Below are 23,274 nucleotides of genomic sequence, written 5' to 3'. Positions count from 1 at the left end.
TTTATTAGTTGGTAAGTAACTGCTAATTTGAATTACCTATTCTAAGTTGATTTCAGATTAAAGGTGAATAGGAGAAATATTTTACGGATTAAAAACTAAAGACCAGTCGGAAATTTAAAAAACAAATTAAAATCTAATTAAATAACATAGAGATGCAGGGCCAGGCGATGTGTTATACCTGAATGATCTGGGAGCTGCTGGACCCCATTGTGGTTCCTAGTGACCACATCTGTAGCAAGTGTTGGCTGCTCGCGGAACTCCGGTTCAGAGTTGATGAGCTGGAGTCTGAGCTTCGGACACTGCGATACATCAGGGAGGGGGAGAGTTACCTGGATGCTGTGTTTCAGGAGGCAGTTACACCCCTTAGATTAACTACTGTGAATTCGGCCAGTGGTCAAGGACAGGAGGGTGTGACTATGAGTGAGGCAGGTAGAGGGATCCAGGAGGTAGTGTTGCAGGAGCCTCAGCCATTGTCCTTGTCCAACAGGTTTGAGATTCTTGCTCCCTGTGTGGAGGAGAGCAGAGACTGTAGGGAGGTTGAGCAAACTGACCACAGCACCGTGGTACAGGAAGCCATTCAAGTAGGGGGAGAAAAGAGAAATGTAGTCGTAATCGGGGATAGTATAGTTAGGGGCATAGACACTGTTCTCTGTGGCCAGGATCGAGAGTCCCGAAGGCTCTGTTGCCTACCTGGTACCAGGGTTCGAGATATTTCATCTGGGCTGCAGAGTAACTTGGAGTGGGAGGGGAACGATCCAGTTGTTGTGGTCCACGTAGGTACCAATGATATAGGTAGAGTGAAGTTAGAGGTTCTGCTGAGGGAATATGAGCAGCTAGGGAAAAATTAATAAGCAGAACCAAAAAAAGGTAATAATCTCCAGATTACTACCTGAGCCACGAGCAAATTGGCAAAGGGTCAATAAGAATAAAGAGGTAAATGCATGGCTCAAAGATTGGTGTGGGAGAAATGGGTTCGAATTCGTGGGACATTGGCACCAGTACTGGGGAAGGAGGGAGCTGTTCCGATGGGACGGGCTCCACCTGAATTATGCTGGGACCAGAGTCCTGGCGAATCGTATAACTAGGGCTGCAGATAGGGTATAAACTAAATAGTTAGGGGGGGGGGGGGGGGTGGGGAGGGTTCAGTTGCATGGAAAATCGGGAAGTTAAAGGAGAAAGTAGGAGTGCAGGTTAGTGGTGAGGCTGATTGTTACCAAACTGCAAGAAGTATACTGGTTAAACCAGAAGAGAGAAATAATAAACAGGTGAATAAATCATCAGTGCCGAGGGACAGGTTAGGGGGTATAGCCCAAATAAGAGTTCTATATACAAATGCACGGAGTGTAAGAAATAAACTAGATGAACTGCAGACGCAAATTCAAATGGAAAATTATGATGTGGTGGCCATTGCGGAGACGTGGCTGCAGGATGGTCGGGACTGGGAACTAAATATACCTGGTTATAAAGTTTACAGGAGGGACAGGGAAAATGGCAGAGGGGGTGGAGTAGCCTTACTGATTAAAAATAATATCACCTCATTGATAAGGGAGGATATAATGAGGGTAAAGCATCCAGTGGAGACCTTATGGGTGGAATTGAGGAACAGAAAAGGATCTAAAACTGCAATAGGTGTTGTGTACAGACCCCCTGGTAGCAGTTCTGAGGTGTTAGATTGTATAAATGCACAAATTAGGCAAGTGTGTAACAAAGGCAGAGTGGTATTAATGGGGGATTTTAACTTATATATAGATTGGGAGAGGCAGACTAGTACCAGTCAGAAAGGTAGTGAATTTCTGGAATGTGTCCGGGATAGTTTCCTACAGCAATATGTCCTAGATGTAACAAGGGGACAGGCAATATTAGATTTAGTTATGAGTAATGAGCCAAATTTAATTAGTAGCCTAACTGTGCGTGAACATTTATCAAATAGTGATCACAACATGATCAAATTCAAGGTAGTGTTTGAAAGTGAAAAGCACGAATCAGTTACTAGAATTTTAGACTTGGGTAAGGCTGACTTTAACGGGATGAGACAGAGACCGTCCACAGTAAACTGGATAGATCTGTTAATGGGTCAAACGTCTGAAAAACAGTGGAGAATATTTGAAGAAACATTTAACGAAATATAGAGTGAGTATATACCCCTGAGAGGAAAAAGCTCCATTTCACAGAAAAAACTGCCTTGGACAACTAAAGAGATTAGGGATAGCATAAAACTAAAAGAAATGGCTTACAAAAATGCAAAATGCAGAACAGATCTGGCCGAATGGGATCGATACAAAGACCAGCAAAGGGTCACAAAGCAGCATATAAGAGCTACTAAAAGAGATTCTGAAAGGAAACTTGCAAGGAACATCAAAATCAATAAGAAGAAATTTTATAGTTACATAAAGGGAAAGCAGATAGTCAAGAGCAATGTAGGCCCACTAAAAGCTGAAACTGGAGATATTGTCATTGATAATGGGGAAATGGCAGACATGTTGAACAATTACTTTGCCTCAGTATTTACAGTTGAAAAGGAGGATAACTTGCCGGAAGTCCCAAAAAAATTAATAGCCAATAGGGGACAGGAACTTAATACAATTAATGTAAGTAAATCATCAGTAACAAGGAAATTAATGGAACTAAAGAGTGCGAAATCCCCAGGACCTGACGGTTTCCATCCGAGGATGTTAAAGGAAATAGGGAAGCACATTGTAGATGCCCTAACTATAGTCTTTCAGACTAGATTCAGGAGTGGTCCCTCTGGATTGGAAAGTTGCACATGTCACTCCACTTTTTAAGAAGGGTGAAAGAGGAAACCAAGGAAATTACAGACCAGTTAGCCTGACATCTGTGGTGGACAAGTTGCTGGAGTCTATAATCAAGGATAGGGTGACTGAACTCCTCGAAAAATTGCAGTTAATCAGGAACAGCCAGCATGGATTCATGATGGGAAGGTCATGCCTGACAAATCTCATTGAATTTTTTGAAGAGGTGACACAGGTAGTGGACAGGGGAATGTCTATGGATGTTATTTATATGGATTTTCAGAAGGTATTTGATAAAGTCCCGCATAAGAGACTGTTAACTAAGGTAGAAGCCCATGGAGTTGAGGACAAATTATTGACATGGTTAAAAAGTTGGTTGAGTGGTAGGCGACAGAGAGTGGGGATAATGGTTAAGTACTCCGATTGGCAGGATGTGACTAGTGGTGTCCCACAGGGATCTGTGTTGGGGCCTCAATTATTCACATTATGCATTAACGACTTGGATGATGGCATAGTAAGTCATATATCCAAATTTGCTGATGATACAAAGTTAGGTGGCATTGTAGACAGTCTAGATGATAGCATAAAATTGCAAAGAGATATTGACAGACTAGGTGAGTGGGCAAAACTGTGGCAGATGGATTTCAATGAGGGCAAGCATGAGGATAGAGCAGGATACTTTCTAAATGAGAAGAGGTTAAGTACAGTGGATTTCCAAAGAGATTTGGGGGTTCAGGTGCATATATCTTTAAAATGCCACAAGCAAGCAGAAAATAATCAAAAAGGCCAATGGAATGCTAGCCTTTATACCTAGAGGATTGGTGTATAAAGACACAGACGTTATGCTGCAGCTGTACAAAACCCTGGTTAGACCCCACTTGGAGTACTGTGAGCAGTTCTGGGCACCACACCTTAGGAAGGATATAATGGCCTTGGAGGGAGTGCAATGCAGGTTTACAAGAATGATATCTGGACTACAGGTGTTAAGTTACGAGGAGAGATTACACAAATTAGGCCTGTTTTCGCTAGAATTTAGAAGGTTAAGGGGTGATCTGATTGAAGTCTTCAAGATATTAACAGGAAAAGACAGGCTAGATAAAGATAAACTATTTCCACTAGTTGGAGATTCTAAAACTAGGGGGTATAGTCTAAAAATTAGGACCAGACCATTCAGGAGAGATGTTAGGAAGGACTTCTTCATGCAAAGGGTGGTACAGGTTTGGAACTCTCTCCCACAAACAGCAGTTGAAGCTAGAACAGTTGTTACTTTTAAATCTGAGATAGATTTTTGTTAAGCAAAGATATTAAGGGATATGGGCCAAAGGCAGGTATATGGAGTTAGGCCACGGATCAGCCATGATCTCATTGAATGGCGGGGCAGGCTCGAGGGGCTGAATGGCCTACTCCTGTTCCTATCTTCCTATGTTCCTATGTTCCTACATAGACAGCTATCACTGGGATCTTTCTGGAGCTGGTCTGTTCATGAGACATCGAGGAATACTCTTGCAGGCTTTTTGGAATAATTACTGCATCAGTGGTCTCAGGTATCACATTGGATTCTCAGAAGATACTCCAGAACAGGTGGAAAAGGAGGAGTTGGGTGTCCTCTCTCTTAGTAGGCTGCACACCAACTGAGCATTCAAACAGTCAAAAAGCCAAAACTCCTGACAACCATAAACCTAGACACGTGACTTCTCTGTAAATAATTCCAATAGCCAGCAAGACTCCTTATGTTATATTAGCACTTCATTGTCTCTTCCAGTGAGTGTTTTTTAAAAAATCCAAAGTGTCCTTCCAGTAACCCTTTAAAAAAAAAACAAATCCAGGCAATTCCTTGGTCTTTCAAATGAACCAATTTCACAATCTTTTAAACAAGATTCCTCAAAAAATATTAATAATGGAAGCACCTTCATGACAATATCTATAAATCTCCTCTTATGCTTTAAAAGGTTAAAGGAAATGAGGAAAGAGAAAAATCAGCTTTTTAAAGGCTTACATAGAAATAAAGAAAATTCCTGAGTTTGGAATAATATGAAAGGTTATAATATCAAATAATATCATTTTTAACCTTTGCCAATTCTGATGAAAGGTCATAGACCTGAAATGTTAACTCTGTTTCTCTCTCCACAGATGCTGCCTGACCTGCTGAGTATTTCCAGCACTTTCTGTTTTTATTATATTATATATTCTAAGTTCTGCTGCAGAGAACTCAGATGAGAACTCCAATCAGCTAGGCTACAAAAATCTTCAGCTGCTTCATCAATGACCTTCCCCCAATCATAAGGTCAGAAATGGGGATGTTCGCTGATGATTGCACAACGTTCAACACCATTCACGACTCCTCAGACACTGAAGCAGTCCATGTCCAGATGCAGCCAGACCTGAACAACATTCAGGATTGGGCTGATAAGTGGCAAGTAACATTCATGCCACACAAGTGCCAGGCAATGACCATCTCAAGTAAGAGAGAATCTAACCATCTCCCCTTGATGTTCAATGGCAATACCATTGGTGAATACACCATTATCATCTGAACTGGACCAGTCACATAAATACAGTGGCTACAAGAGCAGGTTAGAGGCTGGGAATTCTGCAGCGAGTAACTCACCTCTTTTCTCCCTAATGCCTGTCCACCAGAAGTCAGGAGTGTGATAGAATAATCTCCACTTACATGAATGGTTGCAGCTCTAACAACACTCAAGAAGCTTGACACCAGCCAGGAAAAAGCAGCCCACTTGTTTGGCACCCCTACCACCACCTTTAGCATTCACTCCCTCCACCACCGACGCACAGCGGCAGCAGTGTGTACCATCTACAAGATGTACTGCAGCAACTCACCAAGGCTCCTTCGACAGCATCTTCCAAACCCGCGACCTCTACCACCTAGAAGGACAAGGGCAGCAGATGCATGGGAACACTACCACCTGCAAGCCCACACTTGCCTGACTTAGAACTATATCACCGTTCCTTCTCTGTCACTGGGTCAAAATCCTGGAACGCCCTTCCTAACAGCACTGTTGGTGTACCTACACCCCAAGATCTGCAAGAGGGCAGCTCATCATCAATTCCTCAAGAGCAATTAGGGATGGGCAATAAACTCTGGCCCAGCAAGCAAGGCCCACATCCCATGAAAGAATAAAAAAAAGGCTGATGGGTGTACACAACAAAATTCTTATGTAAGATTTGGTTCAGGAGTCACAGATACCCAAAGAAGGGGGTCGAAAACTCATAAGTAATTTTAAATTAGTTTATTCAGTTTATTAAGAAGCAACAGTTTAAATATAATGCATGTTAAGAAATAGCAGTTGAAATATGATGATGCATAAGCTAAATAGAAGAAGAATTATACCCGTGAAACTGATGGCCTGAATTTTATAAGCTTGCTGCCATTCTTGACACTGCGCACGTGCGACTTGTCTGCTGCGCAGCCCCCATGATATTTCGCGCGGGAGCTCATTTATATGGAGGGGGCAGAACGGCAGCCCCCGATGATGTAGAGGGGCAACTGCTCCATCTTTGGCAATGGCATCCAGCGCCACCACGCAGGCGCCGGCACCATTTTAAAGGGCTTCAAGCCCCTCAGCCGATTTTACAATTTTAAAGAGACATTGGGCTGAGTTTTACCCTCAGCAGATGGGAGCCGTCCACCAACTGAAAGGTCGATGGCAAACCCACCTCCGCCTGGCCTGGGGATCCGGCCTGCATTTTATGGTCCCCAGGTCTTTAATTGGTCTGAAGCCAATCAGCAGGCCGACAGCTCTCTGTCCCAGCTGTGCCAGCAGGAGCAGTGGCCACTGCTGGGACTGCAACATAGCCATCGGAAGGAAGATGAAGGACATCCCAGGAACGAAGGTAAGGTTTTGGAGCCTCGCCAGAGATGATCGGTTGGGCCCCGGCGAGGCAAGGGTGGTCGATTGGAGAGATGGGGGCCATGTTGGGTGTTGGGAGTGGTTGGGGCACAGGGTGCCTGAACATGAGGGCCCATTCCCCCCCCCCCCCCCCACCCCAGGCCATCAGAAAGCCCCCTGCTTTTGTCAGGTGGCTTTTCTTGGGCCTGGGCCACCCGGCCGGCCAAGGGTAAAATCCCCGGGGTGGCAAGCGGAGGCTCTTAAGTGGCCGTTAACTGGCCACTTAAAGGCCTTGATTGGCCTGGGGCAGGTGGGCCGTTTCTCGCCACCACCATCCTGCGTAAAGTGACGGCGGAGGTGGGAGCAGGTCAGGAAGGGCCCCCTGAGCCTCCCGCTCCATTTTATGCCGCCCCGACCACCACCTTCCCACTCTTCGGTGGAGTGTAAAATTCAGCCCATTGCTTTATCATAGATTGTAAGAACTGCAATAAAGGCTGAAAGCCCCTCTACCACCACCCTCGATGATCATATACATTATTTTTGGGCCTTTGCCACCAAAAAGACTTTATTCCCAAGCCGAACTATCCCCCCTGGACTTAGTCACCTTTGCCCTTCAACCCCTTCCTACTTTCCTTCAGCCAAAGGAAACAGTTTTCTCCGCTCCTCCCACACTGAAAATTTCACTCCTCCCCCCTCCCACCAGTGTCATGCCTCGTACGGAGATCTGAAGGCACGGGAGTTCTGGCCAGCAGCCGGAATATCGGCATGGGATGGCCGTCGCTACCAGGTAAGTGTTTATTCATTACTTTTAATATAATTAGCATATGCAGATGAAGGCTCCGCCGCTAAGCGGCAGGGGGGGTGTCACACAGAGGCCTTGCTGCTGCTGCTGGTGGTAAAATGCAACAGGGCCTTCCCGGTGTCGGGGGTCGTGGCAGGCCTCTCCTGGAAGAATTTTCCAGGCTCCACCACCCCCTACTTCGGAGGGCTTGTAAAATTCAGTCTGATTTTGCAGCCAATCTCTGCAGCTGGAAGGGCTTCTCTTTCTCACTCGCTCTTTCTGTCTGTCGTTACAAGAGGTTTTATTTTTGTACTAAAATCTTAGAAGTTTATGTGTTTTCAAAAACTGAAAAAAGCATTTTCAGTGGACATGGACGTCTGCAAATAGCTGAAATTTTTGGATGCTGACTTTGTATACAAGAATAGGAAAAGCAAGCAGTTTAAAAGAAGCCAGCCAAGGGTTTTTGGCCTCCTCAGAGCAACACTCTGAATAAGAGGGGAGACACTGTGTCTGGTCATGTGATCAGCTCAGGAAGGTTTACTTTTACTTTGGACCCTTTTAAAAACCAATGTTTTGGACAAAGAGCAGGTATTTGAAATCTGGGTTCTGAACTGCCTGGAGATCAAAGTGGAAGACCCAGAAAAGACCTCTCGCTGTGAAGGCAACTTGCATCTCTTGAAAAGAAAACCCTGCATTTGAAAGGTGGCAGATTCCTATTGCCTCCTGTCTCTGAGGAATTCCAGCATCCAGTGTGATTCCTGTTTCTTTCTGTGTTGTGGGAAATCCTGGTGCCTGAAGAAAGCTTCTACTGCTATTGTGAGTTCTAAGCAGACCTGTTGTTACCCTCTGCTGAAAGATCTATGTGATGCCTGCTGTAGCCGAATTTCCTTGAACACCTACCCGTCACAGACTGTTCCATCAACCTCGCCTGGAGAGACTTCGAGTGACATTTGACTATTCGACTCTGGGACACCTCACCCAACTAAAGAATTTCCTACCAGAATGTGACAAACTGATTTATTTGATTATTCCTTCTATTCCTAATAAACAGCTGTAAACCAAAAGCCTCTCTTTTTCCCCTGGTTAAGTAGATTTTTTGAATGTATGTGTGCGTTCATGAGCACTAGGGAAATAAGGAGCTTTCCTATTTTATAGATTTATCTCATTATTAGAAAAAAAGTCTTAACCACTAAACAGCTAATGTTGTTGTTTCAAGAAACCTGGTTGGTGTGCTTTATTCTGGGGGCCAAATAGAGCCTAATTGGCTATTCTTCAGTCGGTGGGAAAATTCATTGATATGCTATGACCCGTGGAGAAGTGAAACTGAATTAAGAGTGTATTTCTCCTGCCTTGGTCAGAACACTGTCTTTTTGCCTCCTCCAGTTAGCCGAGGCTTCAAGAAGCTCTCTATCTTCTGCCAGACGGAGGCTGTTGTCTTTGGCCCTCCCAGCATCCATCGACATACCTTAGTTTTGGGGGATGGTAATTCACCCTTTGTCAATCACTTGTTTGAACCGTTCTATCCAATGAATACAGTTCAGGTATCCAAGGTGTCAGGGGTAGTCACCTCCTCCTTGTCCATCATTTTACCTTCTGAATTCACCTTTCTCCTTATCTTGTGGTTGATATTGTAAGAAATGGAACCCCTTTAAGAAAGAATACTTCTCAGTAATATAGAATTCTTACAGAAACAGTAGGCATAATATGAAACAGACCCACAGAACAGTTGTTTTCCTTTCTCTCTCAAAAGGGACAGAGAAGCAGTTCCTAACATCATAGTCATCACTGGTGTAAACAAGATAGGGGGAGAAAAGCATGACATTCCCAAGGGGGTCACATAGAAGCTACTGGACACCATAAACATTCCTAAGCTGATACGAGGGAGTCTTCTAGCACCTTGTGTACCCTGTTATCTATACAAGTGTCTAATGAAAGCTAACATTTCACCTTGAGCTGAAGTGATGGACAAGGGGGAGGTGACGACCCCAACACCTTGGGTACCTATCCTATATTCATTGGTTAGAAGGGTTCAAACAAGTGATTAACATAGGTTGAACTACCAACTCCTAGAAATAAAGTATATAAACAGGTGAACAGGAGGGAAATAGTCAGTCTTCTTCAGACAGGAGAGCCTCCCGAAGCTTGACTTCGGCCAGGCGTTAGGCTTTGGCCTGACACTTTGGTTAGCTCAAGAAGATGAAGTTTCGGAGGACCAAACAGACGACCTACACCTTTCTGACGTCATCCATCATGGAGACTGCCAACATTGTTCTGCCCCACTGTATGATCTGGGATTGGTAATCTGTTCAACCTTTTACAGATAGTATGTCTTTTCTGTCTATTTAGCTTATTGTCATGCAGGCCCCCACTGGCAAGAATGAGGCACAATAATTTCACCACATGGGCATTAAATTTCAAATTGTTGCTGGGAAGAAGAGGTGGTCTGTGACAAGGGGTTGCCAAGCCCTTGGCTGGAAAGACATTTTTGCATATTAACAGACAGTGCGTGGAACAAAGGAACTACTCCTACTCCAATACAATCTACCAACAGACGTGATCATACCAGTTAGTCACATGACTAACATGCTTGGCAGTCTTTTTTTTTCTGAATTGTACAGTTTGAACTGAGTTTGCTGTTTGCTCCTGCATTGAAAAGATCGCTCCTGGCTGGCTCGCCACAGCTTCTCCTGTCTGCTTCCATCTCTTTCTCACAAACCTCTGAATCCACTGAAGACACATGAACCCCAAGAGAGAAAAGTCTCCTACAGCAAACAAGGTTTAAGGAAAATACTGGGCCCCAACGGAAAGCAAGATCTACCTACAATCAAGGACTCTACAGTGAGCTCGAAGAACTGTAACAACTCTTCAAATATTACCTCAAACTTTTCCACTTTATTTTTCTTCTGCTCTTTTCTGTCTCTATTTGCATGTGTATCGCGTGTGCATGCTAGCGTGGGGCGCATCGTGTTAACCGAATTAGAGTTTAAGTTTAATAAATTTCAACTTTTCTTCTTTAAACCTAAGAAAGCCTGTTTGTGCTCATTTCTTTGCCTTACAATTGGTGACCAAAGATTCAGCAAGGGGGAGCTAAAAACACTGTTTAAAATTAAACCCTGTTACAGTAAGATGAGGTGAAGGCTGAGAGGGAACCCTAGACCTCTTTCTCACCTGGTCATAACATTATGTATCATCATATTTAAACTGCTACTTCGTAATAAACTATGAACTATTTTAAAATCACATTATGAGCACGATTCCCTTCTTTGGGTATCTTGACTTCTGAACTTAAATCTTACAGAATGGTTTGTGAACTTCTGCCAGACACTCGTGCAGAGATGGTATGAGACTTTATCAGCTTTAGGAATGTCTTGTTTCAGAGTCTGTGACAGTTATGTCCTTGGCAGAGATAGCAGGCCTACGCTGTTCCAGCTGTCCGCTAGAGAATTTTTCTTAATGAGAGAGAGAACTGTTTCTATAAGAATTCTATACCATTTGGAGAAGTATCGGTTATTAAGGCCCCATTTCTTACACTTAGTGCATTGGAAACCCTGTCAGAAAACCTGCGTTCACTGTCAAGGGGCATGGAGGGGTCCAACACCAACTTGACACAGGGCTTTGTGCAGAGCTTAAAGCCCCTTCTTTTCAGATTGTAAGTGGTGGTCAACTCCATTTGCACACTTGAGCCCAATTAAAATGCAGCACCTGATGGTTGATGTCTGAGTCTCCATTGCAGCACAAGCAGCAGCCACTCAATGTCTGAGTGGTACAGTGGAAGCTCAGACTGCTGCTATCATGGCTGGGGATTACAGTATTCAAAAGGGGCTTCCAAGGTGTCACTGCAGTACAGCAATCTGTCCTCTAACAGATTACTAAGATTCCTGAAGTGCTGCCAAGGGGAAGTGACAGTGGCTCTTTGAAGAACAAACTTCCTGTCCTCACTCACAATGATGGCATTTGTGATCTCACCCCTGCCACTCCACGGCCTTCCAGTTCCTTCTCTGTCTGATTCCTAACTTGAAATGGTATTAGTTGGCATTGGTGCACAACTGAGGGCACATTAGGATCTACAGGCAGCTTGCATGCAACACCTTTCAGATTTCCACAGTGGGTCCACTTAGATACTTAGTTGTGATTTCACCAGGTGATTCACACCTTACAACTGAGCAAAAGCAGACACTGTGCAGACACAGGGGGCATAATCCTTTCCAAACTCTGCTCAGTTGGACACATGCTGAATCCCAGGGGTATTCATTCAGAAGGAGAATGCCAGAGGTACTGACAGACATGCCATGCACTCTACAATAGAAGGGAGCATGAAGGAGTCCAACTAATCACTGAGCTCTAACGGGAAAATTTACATTCTGGACTTTGAAACAGAAACTATATTTTTGGTAATTTAACCTTTTACAATGAGAATTGTGAATGTGCAATGAGCCTGAGACAGTCTCAGCTTATTTATTCTGGACTGTAAATCCATAACAAAGAAATTCTCTTAATTTAGCAGTAATTGTCATATTCAGGTGTCATATAGCTGCATTCCTATAGAACTAGAAGTGTCAGTCTACTTCTCACTAGTAGTATCTGAAGTTAGAATTGCTGATGCAAACATAAATTCCTTATCAAGAGGGAAAAAAAATGAATTTCTCTCCCCATTCTGCCATCACACAGAAAAAATGTAGATGTGCTCTGTTACATTACCAAAATACAGTTTCTGTTTCAAAGCCCAGAGTGTAAATTCCCCCATTTGACTTCAGTGATTACCTGAGCCATATATAAAGCCATATATATGGATTCAATCCCCAGTTTCCAGTGAGGTTTGGCGAGAACAGGCTCAGCCACGATGCTTCTCCCTGCTTCTTGGTCAAATAGCTCGTCAACATTCATCATCAACTCTTACACATCAACAGTGGCTACTTAAGTAAGGTGCTGGAGGCTTCCCATGAAAAAGGAACCCTGCAAGGCATCCGCAGCTTAGAGAAAGGAGGAAATTTGGGAAACAAAAGCACATTCTGAACAGTGAAATGCACACAATTCTGATCTAATTTTGATCAGTAAAAAGGTGAGAAAAGATGCTTTGAATGTACTATTAATCTATGTATTTATTCGTATAAATCTGATTACTATATTAATTGAAAAATATATCTCAACAGATGTGAATACACAAAACAGATATTAGATTGTACAGAAAGGCTTTTCTCTGCATATCAGGTATCTTCAAATAAAATACATAGATAGTAAAATACAAAGGCACTCTCAGCATGTAAGAAAATTTATCACTTCAAGAAACTCTCTGATCGGAACAACCATATAATGATCGGACGGGAAATGATTCTTGCAGCTGTGCCACTTTGGTGACTTCTCTCAGTTAAATACAGTCATGTGAAATCTATTACTAGACATTCTTATTCTCATTCTCCTTTCACCACCACCCTCACCCCCGGCCCCCCCAACAATCTCCAGAAGTATACTTGGCATTTTGAAAACACATATTCCAATTGCGGAAAGACAAGTGCTGGACCATATGCTATTGCTGATATCATACTTGTATAACATCGCCAGAGTCCTAACCCAACCATCCCACAATGCATTATTAAACAAAAATAAACGTTTATTAACAAACCTACAGCAGATTGCCCCAATTAGGGGGGGATTTTGCAACCTTGCCAGCAATTTAATGGTGGTGGAACAGCCCCCCACCACATGCAGAGGCCATCTCTCTGCAGCAGACAGGGAAGGGGTGGGGGTAAAAAGGGGGATGCTGATAGGAGCCGGGGGCAGGATAGGCCACACCCATGGCCCAAACGATCCACCCAGAGGGGTTTTCTACTCTCCATGGAGTCCACCAGCTTCACCCCCTCAGAATATTTTTCATGTATGCCGCCAAGGGTGCTTCCATATTGAGGCACTCTCGCAGTCTCTGACCTGCCTCAGCCACCTCTCCCAGTGGGGCCATCAAGGCTCTGGAGGCACCTGCTCTCGGATTCCTGCCAGCGGCATCAGGAGCCCCCACCTGCTGTCTTTAATAGAATGGTGAAAGTGGAGTCGGCCAATTAGGAGGCCGCCTCTCCGAAGATTGCTGAGTCGGTCTCACTGCTAGCAATTGCAGGCTTGGGACCCCCATTTGGTCCCAACGTCGGGGTTCCGAAACCTGTGGGAAAATTCAGCCCTTTGTCTCAGGTGGTGCAATACAATTCATATGACCCACATAAAAACCTCCCGCTAAATTGATGCTTTGGACACAAAGCAAGTAATCCAAAAGGAAAAACTAGTGTAAAAGTTACTACAAGGAAAGGTATGATTGCATTGCAATTGACCCCGACGCAAGAAAATTCTTTATGTGCAACGCTTGTTCCACAGGAAAAGTCACCGTGGTTGCACAACCTTGCCCGGCAGATAAATGCAATTCATGGGAAATTTCCAGCTACACATCTGCAATGTGGTAGGGTATCATTCTGTCTACAGAGTGTGGTGAAGATGTGGAACTCACTGCCATAGGGAACGGCTGCAGAAGATAGCACCGACACATTTAAGGAAACGCTTGATGCATACATCTGAGAGAAGAGAATTGAGGGATTTTGGGGGTAGGGAAGCATGGAAAGACGTAATTAGAATGGGAGGAGGCTCATGTAGAGTACAAAAGCTGAAATAGCCCAGTTGGACCAGTTTCTGTGCTGCAGATGCCATGTAATTATGTGTAATTCTTCAAGTGAACTGCCCTTTTTTTTTTTTAAATCATCATTTTTTAATCCCCCCTATAATTTGAATTTAGACACAGAAAATCCAGGCATTTTCATTTTTGCATTCCCTCAAAAGGTATATTACTCATACATATAAAACAAGAACACAATCTGACAGTCAACATTGAGTACTATAAGCACACAGACTTGCATATAACGTAGCCTTAAAAAGATTGCTTTTCTGTTTCTCTGAATAGCTAATACAAAACTTTTAATGATAAAAATGGAATAGAAAAAATGTCTAATGTTACTGCAAATATAACTAATGGCTTACAGGCACAGTTTTAAGGTCATCTTTCCTGGGAAGCTTCAGAATTAAATACAAAGTTGTTTTTCAACTATCTATTAAAATCACAGTAGTATCGAAGTGGACAAACATACACAAGTGATGAGGTAAAGGTATAAACCAGATGCAAAGGATTTGCTTTTGACGATGTTAAGAGATAAAGGGATAGAAATGAGTTTGGGTCTGTTTTCTGTTACTGAAATTTTGCTGATGCTCATCCGTCTCACGTAGAGCAATGTAATTCACAAGACCAAAATAAATATGCTTCCTGTCCATTTTACGTCCACAAAACACATATCAATTTCTATCCAAAGTCCTTTCAATGAAAGAACTTCAGGTCCAGACTCAATCCCTCGGGTCTCATCTACATCTTCGAGATTGGCTGCCAGCACTTTTCACATGTCCACAAGCAGCTCACAAAACGTTGGGCCGCCAGCAGCAGCCCTCAGTTGAGTTACAAGAGGGAGGTCGGATTGGGCAATGGGTAGTGGGATGGAGGGGTGAGAATTGCCAGTACTATGGCATTGTGGAGCACTTCTACTCCACAGAGAGGTGGTGTTTTTTTAAAATAATATTTATTTTAATTCTAACTTATGGTTGGTAGCTGCTGAATAATCCTATATTGGGAACTAATTTCTCAAAGGGTCCTTCAACAGGTGGTAGATCCCTCATTAACATGTATAAAAGGCCCAACAACCATTTCAGACATCCGCCTGGGGCACCTACAAATTGGTTCCCATGGATTTAGCTATGGGATCCCCAAGGCCTGCGCAACTTGGGTGCAGGCAATCCTACTGCTATGTTGGGATGCATTTTGTTCATTTTGTGCCTGAAAAATGGGTACACAGCATAAGAATTTTTATCCCGTCAATGGAAGTAATAATTTACACTTTATTAGTTGCAATCAACATGAAGTAGTGCCATCATCTCTTCTAAAGGTACTGTTCAGTGATCCGTCGCATAAAGGCGATATAGGAAGGCCACAGTCAAGCCCGCTATTGCTGGGATTATCCAACTGTACAACCAACTGCAAGAAAGGAACAGCCGCAGAATCAAAAGCATCATAGTGGAAGAGTCACATTTATTTATTAACTTATAAACACTTGTTTAGGATGGCTTCACTTTAAGAAAAATCAGCCATCACAAACACACCTCAAGGTTCATGAGTAAATGCTACTGGTTAAGAGTGTGAGTATAAAGAAAGCTTTTACAATATTAGTACAAATGACAGAGGAAATCCCACCGCCCCTCACCCATCAGCCTTCCTCAGGTTCATTCTAGCGTCTGTGTGGAGTGAACGGGTCTTAACCATTAAAATGTGGTTTGGGGTGGGTGTGGGGAACAAAGAAGAACAAACTTAGATGGTAAACACTGAAAAATCAAGCATAAAATTGCTAGAACGGTGTTAAATATTGGTGAATCATAATTTAACAAAAAAAATAGATTTTGATTTCTAAATATGTAATGGCAGAAGTGTATCCGAGGCCATAATGCACTTCCATGTGAACATTGACAAAGACTATGCTTCAAACTTAGTTTAAAATTTGAAGGTCAATGCTACAATATGTTTTACGACAGAAAAACATTAACTACGATGAAGAGAAAAGGATAATTGTCAACAGACAATCTTGTACCTTGCTTCAGACTCCACTACGATAATAGGTGGCTCCTGTAATAGAAAGGCCAAGAAGTTAACTCAGGAAGATTTGACCTGCAAATACAAAAAGAAAGCTAACATGCAGAAAGTTACCAGTTGCACTAGCTTTTCCCCTTATGGTTGTCCCCTATTATATTTCAGGGTCTTTTATCTCAATTACTACAAAATTCTAGTTACAACAGATACTGTATAGGGGTACAGTAGTGTAGTGATTATGTTCCTAAACCACTAATCCAAAGGCCTGAAATAATAATCTAGAGGGTGCAAGTTCAAATTCCACCATGGCAGATTGTGAATTTGTATAGTTTTTTAAAATCTGGAATAAAAATTTAGCATTAGTAAAAGTGACCAACTGATTCATTAATATTCTTTGGGAAGAGTAATCTGCTGCCCTTATCTGGTTGAACTGATAGGTGACTGTGGTCCCACACCAATGTGATTGGCTTCCTCAGCCAAATCAGAGTCATTCAGTTGCATCAAACCACTACTCAGTGGTTCAAGTAGGTGACCCATCATCACCTTCGCAGGGTAGCTAAGAGGGCAATAAATTCCAGTCATGCCCATATCTCAATGATTTTTTTTTAAAAATGTGTCGACTGTGATTCATGTACAAGTCAATTCCCTATATTTCAACCAATTTGTCCCCCCCCCACACACACAAAAGCTTTCAACTGCTGAAATAGCTTTTTCGCCAAGCAACAGGAGACCAATTTCACTTACTCAGGAGAGGCATTGCATCAGTGATTATACTTGCACCAGTGCAGTAAATTGCATTTAATGTGCTACACAGAGTGCAGTTGGGGACTGGCATGAAGAATAGAACAGGGGCCCAGCACTGCAGAGTGTAACTAAATATGTTGCCTGGGCTTTTTGCCTCATGCTACCACTGCAAATGTTTCAGCAGATCTGGGGGTATGTGCAGTCAGCAAGCTATACAGCAAGTAAAATACTGTAGATGCTGGAAATCTGAAATAAAAACAGACAATGCTGGAAATACTCAGCAGATCTGGCAACATCTGTTGAGAGAAACAGAGTTAATGTTTCAGGTCTGTGAACTTTCATTAGAACTGGAAAAAGTCAGAAATGCAATAGGTTTTGAGCAAGTGAGATGGGGGGTGCGAGGGTAGGAAGAACAACAAAAGGTAAGGTCTGTGCTAGGGTGGAGGGCAGGAGTGATTGAATGACAAAAAAATTCATGATGCAAAGCCAAAGGGACTGGTAATTATAGGCAGCTCATCAGGTTGCCTCTTCCTCCCATTGCAGCAGGTTCCAAAGCTTGCTGTAGCAAGTTGCCAACAACTGATCAATGCAACTCCCTGGTGGAGGCCAGGAAGCCCACCTTCCATATGGAAACTATATCAGGGCCAATTCCAAATTAGACAAGTTCTGCCCTGCCCGAGGTACGCAATGATCTGTAGTTCCCGTAAAAGCACTTTTAGAAAGTATTCCTCAGGTTGTCTTTCCTTCTATTTTCAGTTATATTTGCTTTAAAACAAACAGAAAAATGCAGCAAGATTCAATTTTTTTTTTTCTTTTATAGGTAGTGTACTTGCTCTGTGGCTGTTATTTGCTCTGTGTTGGGTGCCAGTAAGCAGGTAGACAACAATCCTGAATATACTTCTTAAACATGGAATGCAACCTAGTTTTGAACTAGATCCCTTGAAACCTGCCAACTGCTTGCAAGTTATCAAGTTAGATTCAAACACTCATGACTACCGATTAAGTTCAACAAAAAAATAGAAACATCCCTGTTGTAAAAGAAACAAGATGACCTTACCTTTGGCATCTCAAAAGCAGCTCTATCATCCTGGTGTAAGAGATGAAACAAGTGAATATTTAAAACTTGATTTTGAACGTTCTCATTTTGCCTCAAAGAATTCAATTCAAAAGTTTCCTATTGAACCAAAGTTTAAAGCGGATCATCTGGGTCCTATACCAACCTTTCCATTTTACACTATTGTGTTAGAAACTGGTATATTCACATATACCCAATAATATAGCTGTGCCTCCTGAAGATGTTTCAGCAAGCCCCAGCTTAAATTAGTTCTTATAAGTGGCCTGGATGTGGATATAAAGGATGATCTCTGCAAATTTTGCAGAGGACACCAAAATAGAGAGAGTTGGGTTAACTTTAGGAGGACAGACAAATTAATAGATTGGGCAGACAGATGTAAAAAGAAGTTTAATGCAGAGAAATGACAGACATTTTGGGAGGAATAATTAGAGAGCACAAAATTATACACTAAATAGAAAATTCAATGTAGTCAGGAAAACCATTTCCACTGGTCAGTGAATTGGTAACTGGCCAACATAAATTTAAGATCAACACCATGAGAAAGGAGGGTGAGGATCGGAGGATAATATTTTTTAATGCTGAAGATTGTTAGGATGAGTAATACCCAACCAGAAACAGGCATGGAAGAGTCCATAACAACCTTTTAAAGAATTAAGTGGTTAAATATTTTAAAAAGAAATAAATGAGTATAAGGGTATGCAAAGAAGAGAATGGGACTAAAGGGACAGCTCTTTTGGAAAGTCTGCAGACATGATGGACCAAATGGTCTCTTGCTGTGCTATAAAATTCTATAACTCTACGATATAGCCCTGAAAATACAGAAACAAAACACACATTGCTGCTTTTCCTTTGAACAATTTGAAATTTAAGCCACAGAACAACTTTTAAGTTATCTCCAAACAGCTGTATCAATGAATTAACTGCATACAGACGAAACTTTATTATCGGTTTCTCAGACACAAATTTGCTGTTTTCTCAGTGCAATGGTCCTTAGAACCATGAAATTTCCTTTGAACATTGGAATCAATTGTCACTGTTAAAGCAAATAATTGCTGGAAATATTGACCAATAATTCCAGGCTCCATCAAGTCAGTAATGCCACTCTGTATCCCAATTGTTAATCTGCAATCAGTAAAAACCACAAGCTAAGTGGTATCAGAATACACCCCAGGGAAGCAAACAGAACCAACCGCAAGAGTGACTGAGTTTCCAATCACTTGAATTTGAATTCTTAATCCCTCTCTGACGTCAGTCTCCTATGCGATCCCAAAGAAACTCAACACAATCTTGAGGAATAGCACCTCATCTTTTGATTAGAGACTTTAAAACTTTCTGGTCTCACCGAGTTCAACAACTTCAGATCACAATTGCTGCTCCCATTTTCTTAGACAGTAGGTACTGGCAATGGTTCTGCTGTTGCCTGACATTCACAACGCCTCTGGACCCATCTTTTGTTTCTTTATTGTCCTATTCCAATCCCTTATCCTTGGATCATCATCCCGATTGTCAGTTAACCATTCTTTCCCTCCACTCGAATACAGACCTTCTCTTTTATTAGTTACTCTCCCCACCCTTTTTCCCTAGCCTTTGTAATTGCCTATAAACTGTTAAATCACCAACTTCTTCCAGTTCTGATGAAAGGTCATCAAACTGAAACATCAGGTGGAATTTTACCAGACCCAGGGCGATGGGCTGGGAGGAGAGGGAGCTAGGAAAAGAGCAGGGAGCCATGTTTTAACAGCTTCCCGACTCAATCCTGCCACAGGGGACGTTTCCCAGCAGTAGCTCGGCTGTCCACTGAACAGAGGTGGGCAGCCAATTTAAATAATTAATGACCCAATTAAGGGTGATTTTCCGGAGTTGCCACATGGTGAAGGAGCCAGCTGCATGGAGGTGCCCTCCCTGTGGCTTGCCAGTTGGTTGAAGGTTGGGAGGGTGTTGGGGGGGGGGGGGGCGGGGGGGTTTCAATTGGAACCAGAGCTCCATGTCCAAGGAGGGGGCTGCCAGCAGCAAAGGCCACCTCTGCAGTCCCACCACTGCCACTGGAAGGGTTTCCTGTCCGTTTGCTGGGGTCTGCCTATTTGGCCCACTAAAAAAAAAAATAAAAGCAAGGGAGCTATTCCTGAATTGAATGCTGCCAGCAAGGAGTTGTGCTTGCAGGGAACAGTGCTTACAAAATTACAAGCCCGAATACCTTGAGTTTCCATTCATTTAAATTAATGAAAAGGAAAATCAAAGACTACTGGCTGGTGATTTTTTAATCAGTGATTCCTGTTGGTGTTACTCCACATTGGGAGTGTCAGAATGATCCCTTATAGATCGGTAGAAGTTGTACTAAGGTTTCATAATTGACTAGGCTGACTGCACTTAGAATATTGTGTTCAGGTTTGCTCACCCAATCACATTTAAAAGACATAGAACCATAGAAAACTTATGGCACAGAAGGAGGTCATTCAGCCCATTGTGTCCGTGCCAGCTGAAACAAAACCCGCTGCCCAATCTAATCCCACCTTGCAGCACCTGGTCCATAGCCTTGTAGTTTACAGCACTTCAGGTGCATGTGCAGGTACCTTTTAAAAGAGTTGAGGGTCTCTGCTTCCACCACCATTCCTAGCAGCGAATTCCAGATACCCACCACCCTCTGGGTGAAGAAGATTTTCCTCATGTCCCCTCTAATCCTTCTACCAATCACCTTAAATCTGTGCCCCCTGGTAATTGACTTCTCCACTAGGGGAAACAGGTCCTTCCTGTCTACTCTATTTAGGCCCCTCATAATTTTGTACACCTCAATTAAGTCACCCCTCAGCCTCCTCTATTCTAGGGAAAACAACCCTAGCCTATCCAATCTTTCCTCATAGCTGCAACTTTCAAGCCCTGGTAACATTCTTGTAACTCTCCTCTGTACTCTCTCCAGAGCAATTATGTCCTTTCTGTAATGTGGTGACCAGAACTGTACACAATACTCCAGCTGTGGCCTAACCAGCATTTTATACAGTCCAGCATTACATCCTTGCTTTTGTATTCTATATTTCGGCCAATAAAGGAAAGCATTCCATATGCCTTCTTCACCACTCAAATCAACCTGTCCTGCCACCTTCAGGGACATGTATACATGCACTCCAAGGTCTCTCACTTCTTCTACCCCCCTCAATATCCTCCTGTTTACGGTGTATTCCCTTTCTCTATTTGCCCTCCCCAAATGCATCACCTCACATTTCTCTGGAGAGAATTCCATTTGCTGATTTTCCACCCACTCAACCAAACCATTGATATCATTCTGGAGTCTACAGCTATCCTCTTCGCTATCAACTACAAGGCCAATTATTGTGTCATCAACAAATTTCCTAATCATGCCTCCCACATTTCAGTCCAAATCATTAATATATACCACAAACAGCAAGGGACCCAGCACTCAGCCCTTTGGAACGCCACTGGAAACAGCTTTCCATTCGCAAAAACATCCGTCGACTACTACCTTTTGTTTCCTGTCCCTGAGCCAATTCTGGATCCAACCTGCCACATGCCCCTGTATCCCATGGGCTTTCATTTTACTGACTAGTATGCCATGCGGGACCTTGTCAACTGCTTACTAAAATCCATATAGACATCATCCACTGCACTACCCTCATCAATCCTCCTTGTTACTTCCCGAAAACACTCAATTAAGTTCGTAAGACATGACCTTCCCCTAGCAAATCCATGCTGACTATCCCTGATAAATCCGTGCCTTTCCAAGTGGCAGTTTACCCTGTCCCTCAGAATTGATTCTAACAATTTATGCACCACTGAGGTCAAACGGGCCAGTCTACAATTATTTGGCCTATCCCTTGCACCCTTTTTAAACAATGGTACAATGTTCGCAGACCTCCAATCGTCTGGTACCTCGCCTGTATCCAGTGAGGATTTGAAGATGATCCTCAGTGCATCTGCTATTTCCTCCCTGGCTTCCTTTAACAACTTGGGATGCAATCCGTCTGGCCCTGAAAATTTATCCACTTTCAAGGATGCCAGATCCTCAAGTACTTCCTCTCTCATTATGCTGATCATATCTAATATTTCACACTCCTCTTTTACTCCAATGTCTGCATCAACCCTCTCCTTTGTGAGGACAGAGACAAAAAACTCATTAAGAACCATGTCCACATCTTCTGCATCCACTCATGAGTTCCCTTGTACATCTCTGATAGGCCCTACTCTTTCCTTAGATATCATCTTGCTCTTAAATGTACTGATAAAACATCTTTGGGTTTTCCTTGATTTTACCTGCCAATCATTTTTCACGTCCTCTCTTTGCTTTTCCAATTTCCTTTTTTACTTCACCCTGCACTTTCTATACTCCGAGACTTTCCGAAGTATTAAGATTTTTGTGATCATCATAAGCTTTCTTTTTTCTGCTTTAACTTTCCCTGTAAGCTTCTAGATAACCAGGGGCTCTAGATTTGGCTGTACCACCCTTTATCTTTGAGGGGACATGCCTCCATTCTGCCTGTATTATCTCGCTTTTGAATGACTCCCGCTGATTTGCCACTGATTTTTCTTCAAGTAGCTGTATCCAGTCCACTTTTGCCAGGTCACCTCTCAGTTTCGTAAAATTTGCCTTCCCCCAATTTAAAACCTTTACTCCTGTTTTATCTTTTCCATGATTATGCTAAAACTAACTGTATGATGGTCACTATCTCCAAAATGGTCACCCACTGTTACTTCATCCACTTGCCCAGCTTTATTACCGAAGATTAAATCTAGAATTGTGCCCCCTCTCATTGAGCTTGTTACGTGCTGGCTAAAAAAGCTCTCTTGAACACAGTTCAAGAATTTTGTCCCCTCTGTGCCCTTCACACTGTTTGTATCCCAGTTAATATTGGGGTATTTGAAATCCCCAACTATTATTGCCCTATAGTTTTTGCACTCTGAAATTTGCCTACATATTTGTTCTTCCATCTCCCTCTCACTATTTGGAGGTCTATAGTACACTCTTAGTCGTGTGACTACCCCTTTATTTCTCAGCTCCTCTCATATGGCCTCGTTTGATAATTCATTTAGCATATCACCCCTCCTCACAGCTGTTATTGATTCCTTAACTACTAATGCTATACCCCCTCCTTTTTTTTTTAAAAAATCTCCCTCTCTATCACACCTGAAAACTCTATCCAGGGATGTTGAGCTGCCATTCTTGCCCCTCTTTAAGCCAAGTTTTCACTTTAGCAAAAATATCATGTTGCCACATGTCTATCTGTGCCCTCAGCTCATCGGCTTTATTTACTATACTTGTTACCTTTTAACACTGCCAAATTCCTATGCTGCACACTTTTAAACCTTTGCTTCTTCTGTCTTTCAGAGTCACTCACTAATTTTCTGCCTACTGTTCCCTGCCTTGAATTTGTCCCATCTCATACGCTCAGGTCCCCATCCCCTGCCAAACT

At 42.8% G+C, this 23,274-nt stretch overlaps 1 protein-coding gene across 2 annotated transcripts in view; it reads right to left on the bottom strand.

Moving 5' to 3' along the window:
* Positions 1-12,460: 12,460 nt before the first annotated feature.
* The window catches only part of cyb5a (cytochrome b5 type A (microsomal)), a 50,025-nt gene continuing 39,211 nt past the window's right edge, over positions 12,461-23,274 (bottom strand). The window contains exons 3-5 of one of the 2 annotated variants that reach the window (XM_068032324.1): positions 17,837-17,866; positions 16,037-16,071; positions 12,461-15,429 (exon numbers count right to left, since the gene is read on the bottom strand). In XM_068032324.1, coding sequence (XP_067888425.1) covers positions 15,348-15,429; positions 16,037-16,071; positions 17,837-17,866 — 147 coding nt within the window. In that variant the 3' untranslated portion in view covers positions 12,461-15,347. The remainder of the gene's footprint in view (positions 15,430-16,036; positions 16,072-17,836; positions 17,867-23,274) is intronic. The other variant, XM_068032325.1, reaches the window with a different exon arrangement.

This window comes from Heterodontus francisci, chromosome 5, assembly GCF_036365525.1.
Source record: "Heterodontus francisci isolate sHetFra1 chromosome 5, sHetFra1.hap1, whole genome shotgun sequence".
Taxonomy (NCBI): domain Eukaryota; kingdom Metazoa; phylum Chordata; class Chondrichthyes; order Heterodontiformes; family Heterodontidae; genus Heterodontus; species Heterodontus francisci.
The sequence above is the reverse complement of the archived record's forward strand: the minus strand, read 5'-3'. Positions and strand labels throughout refer to the sequence as shown.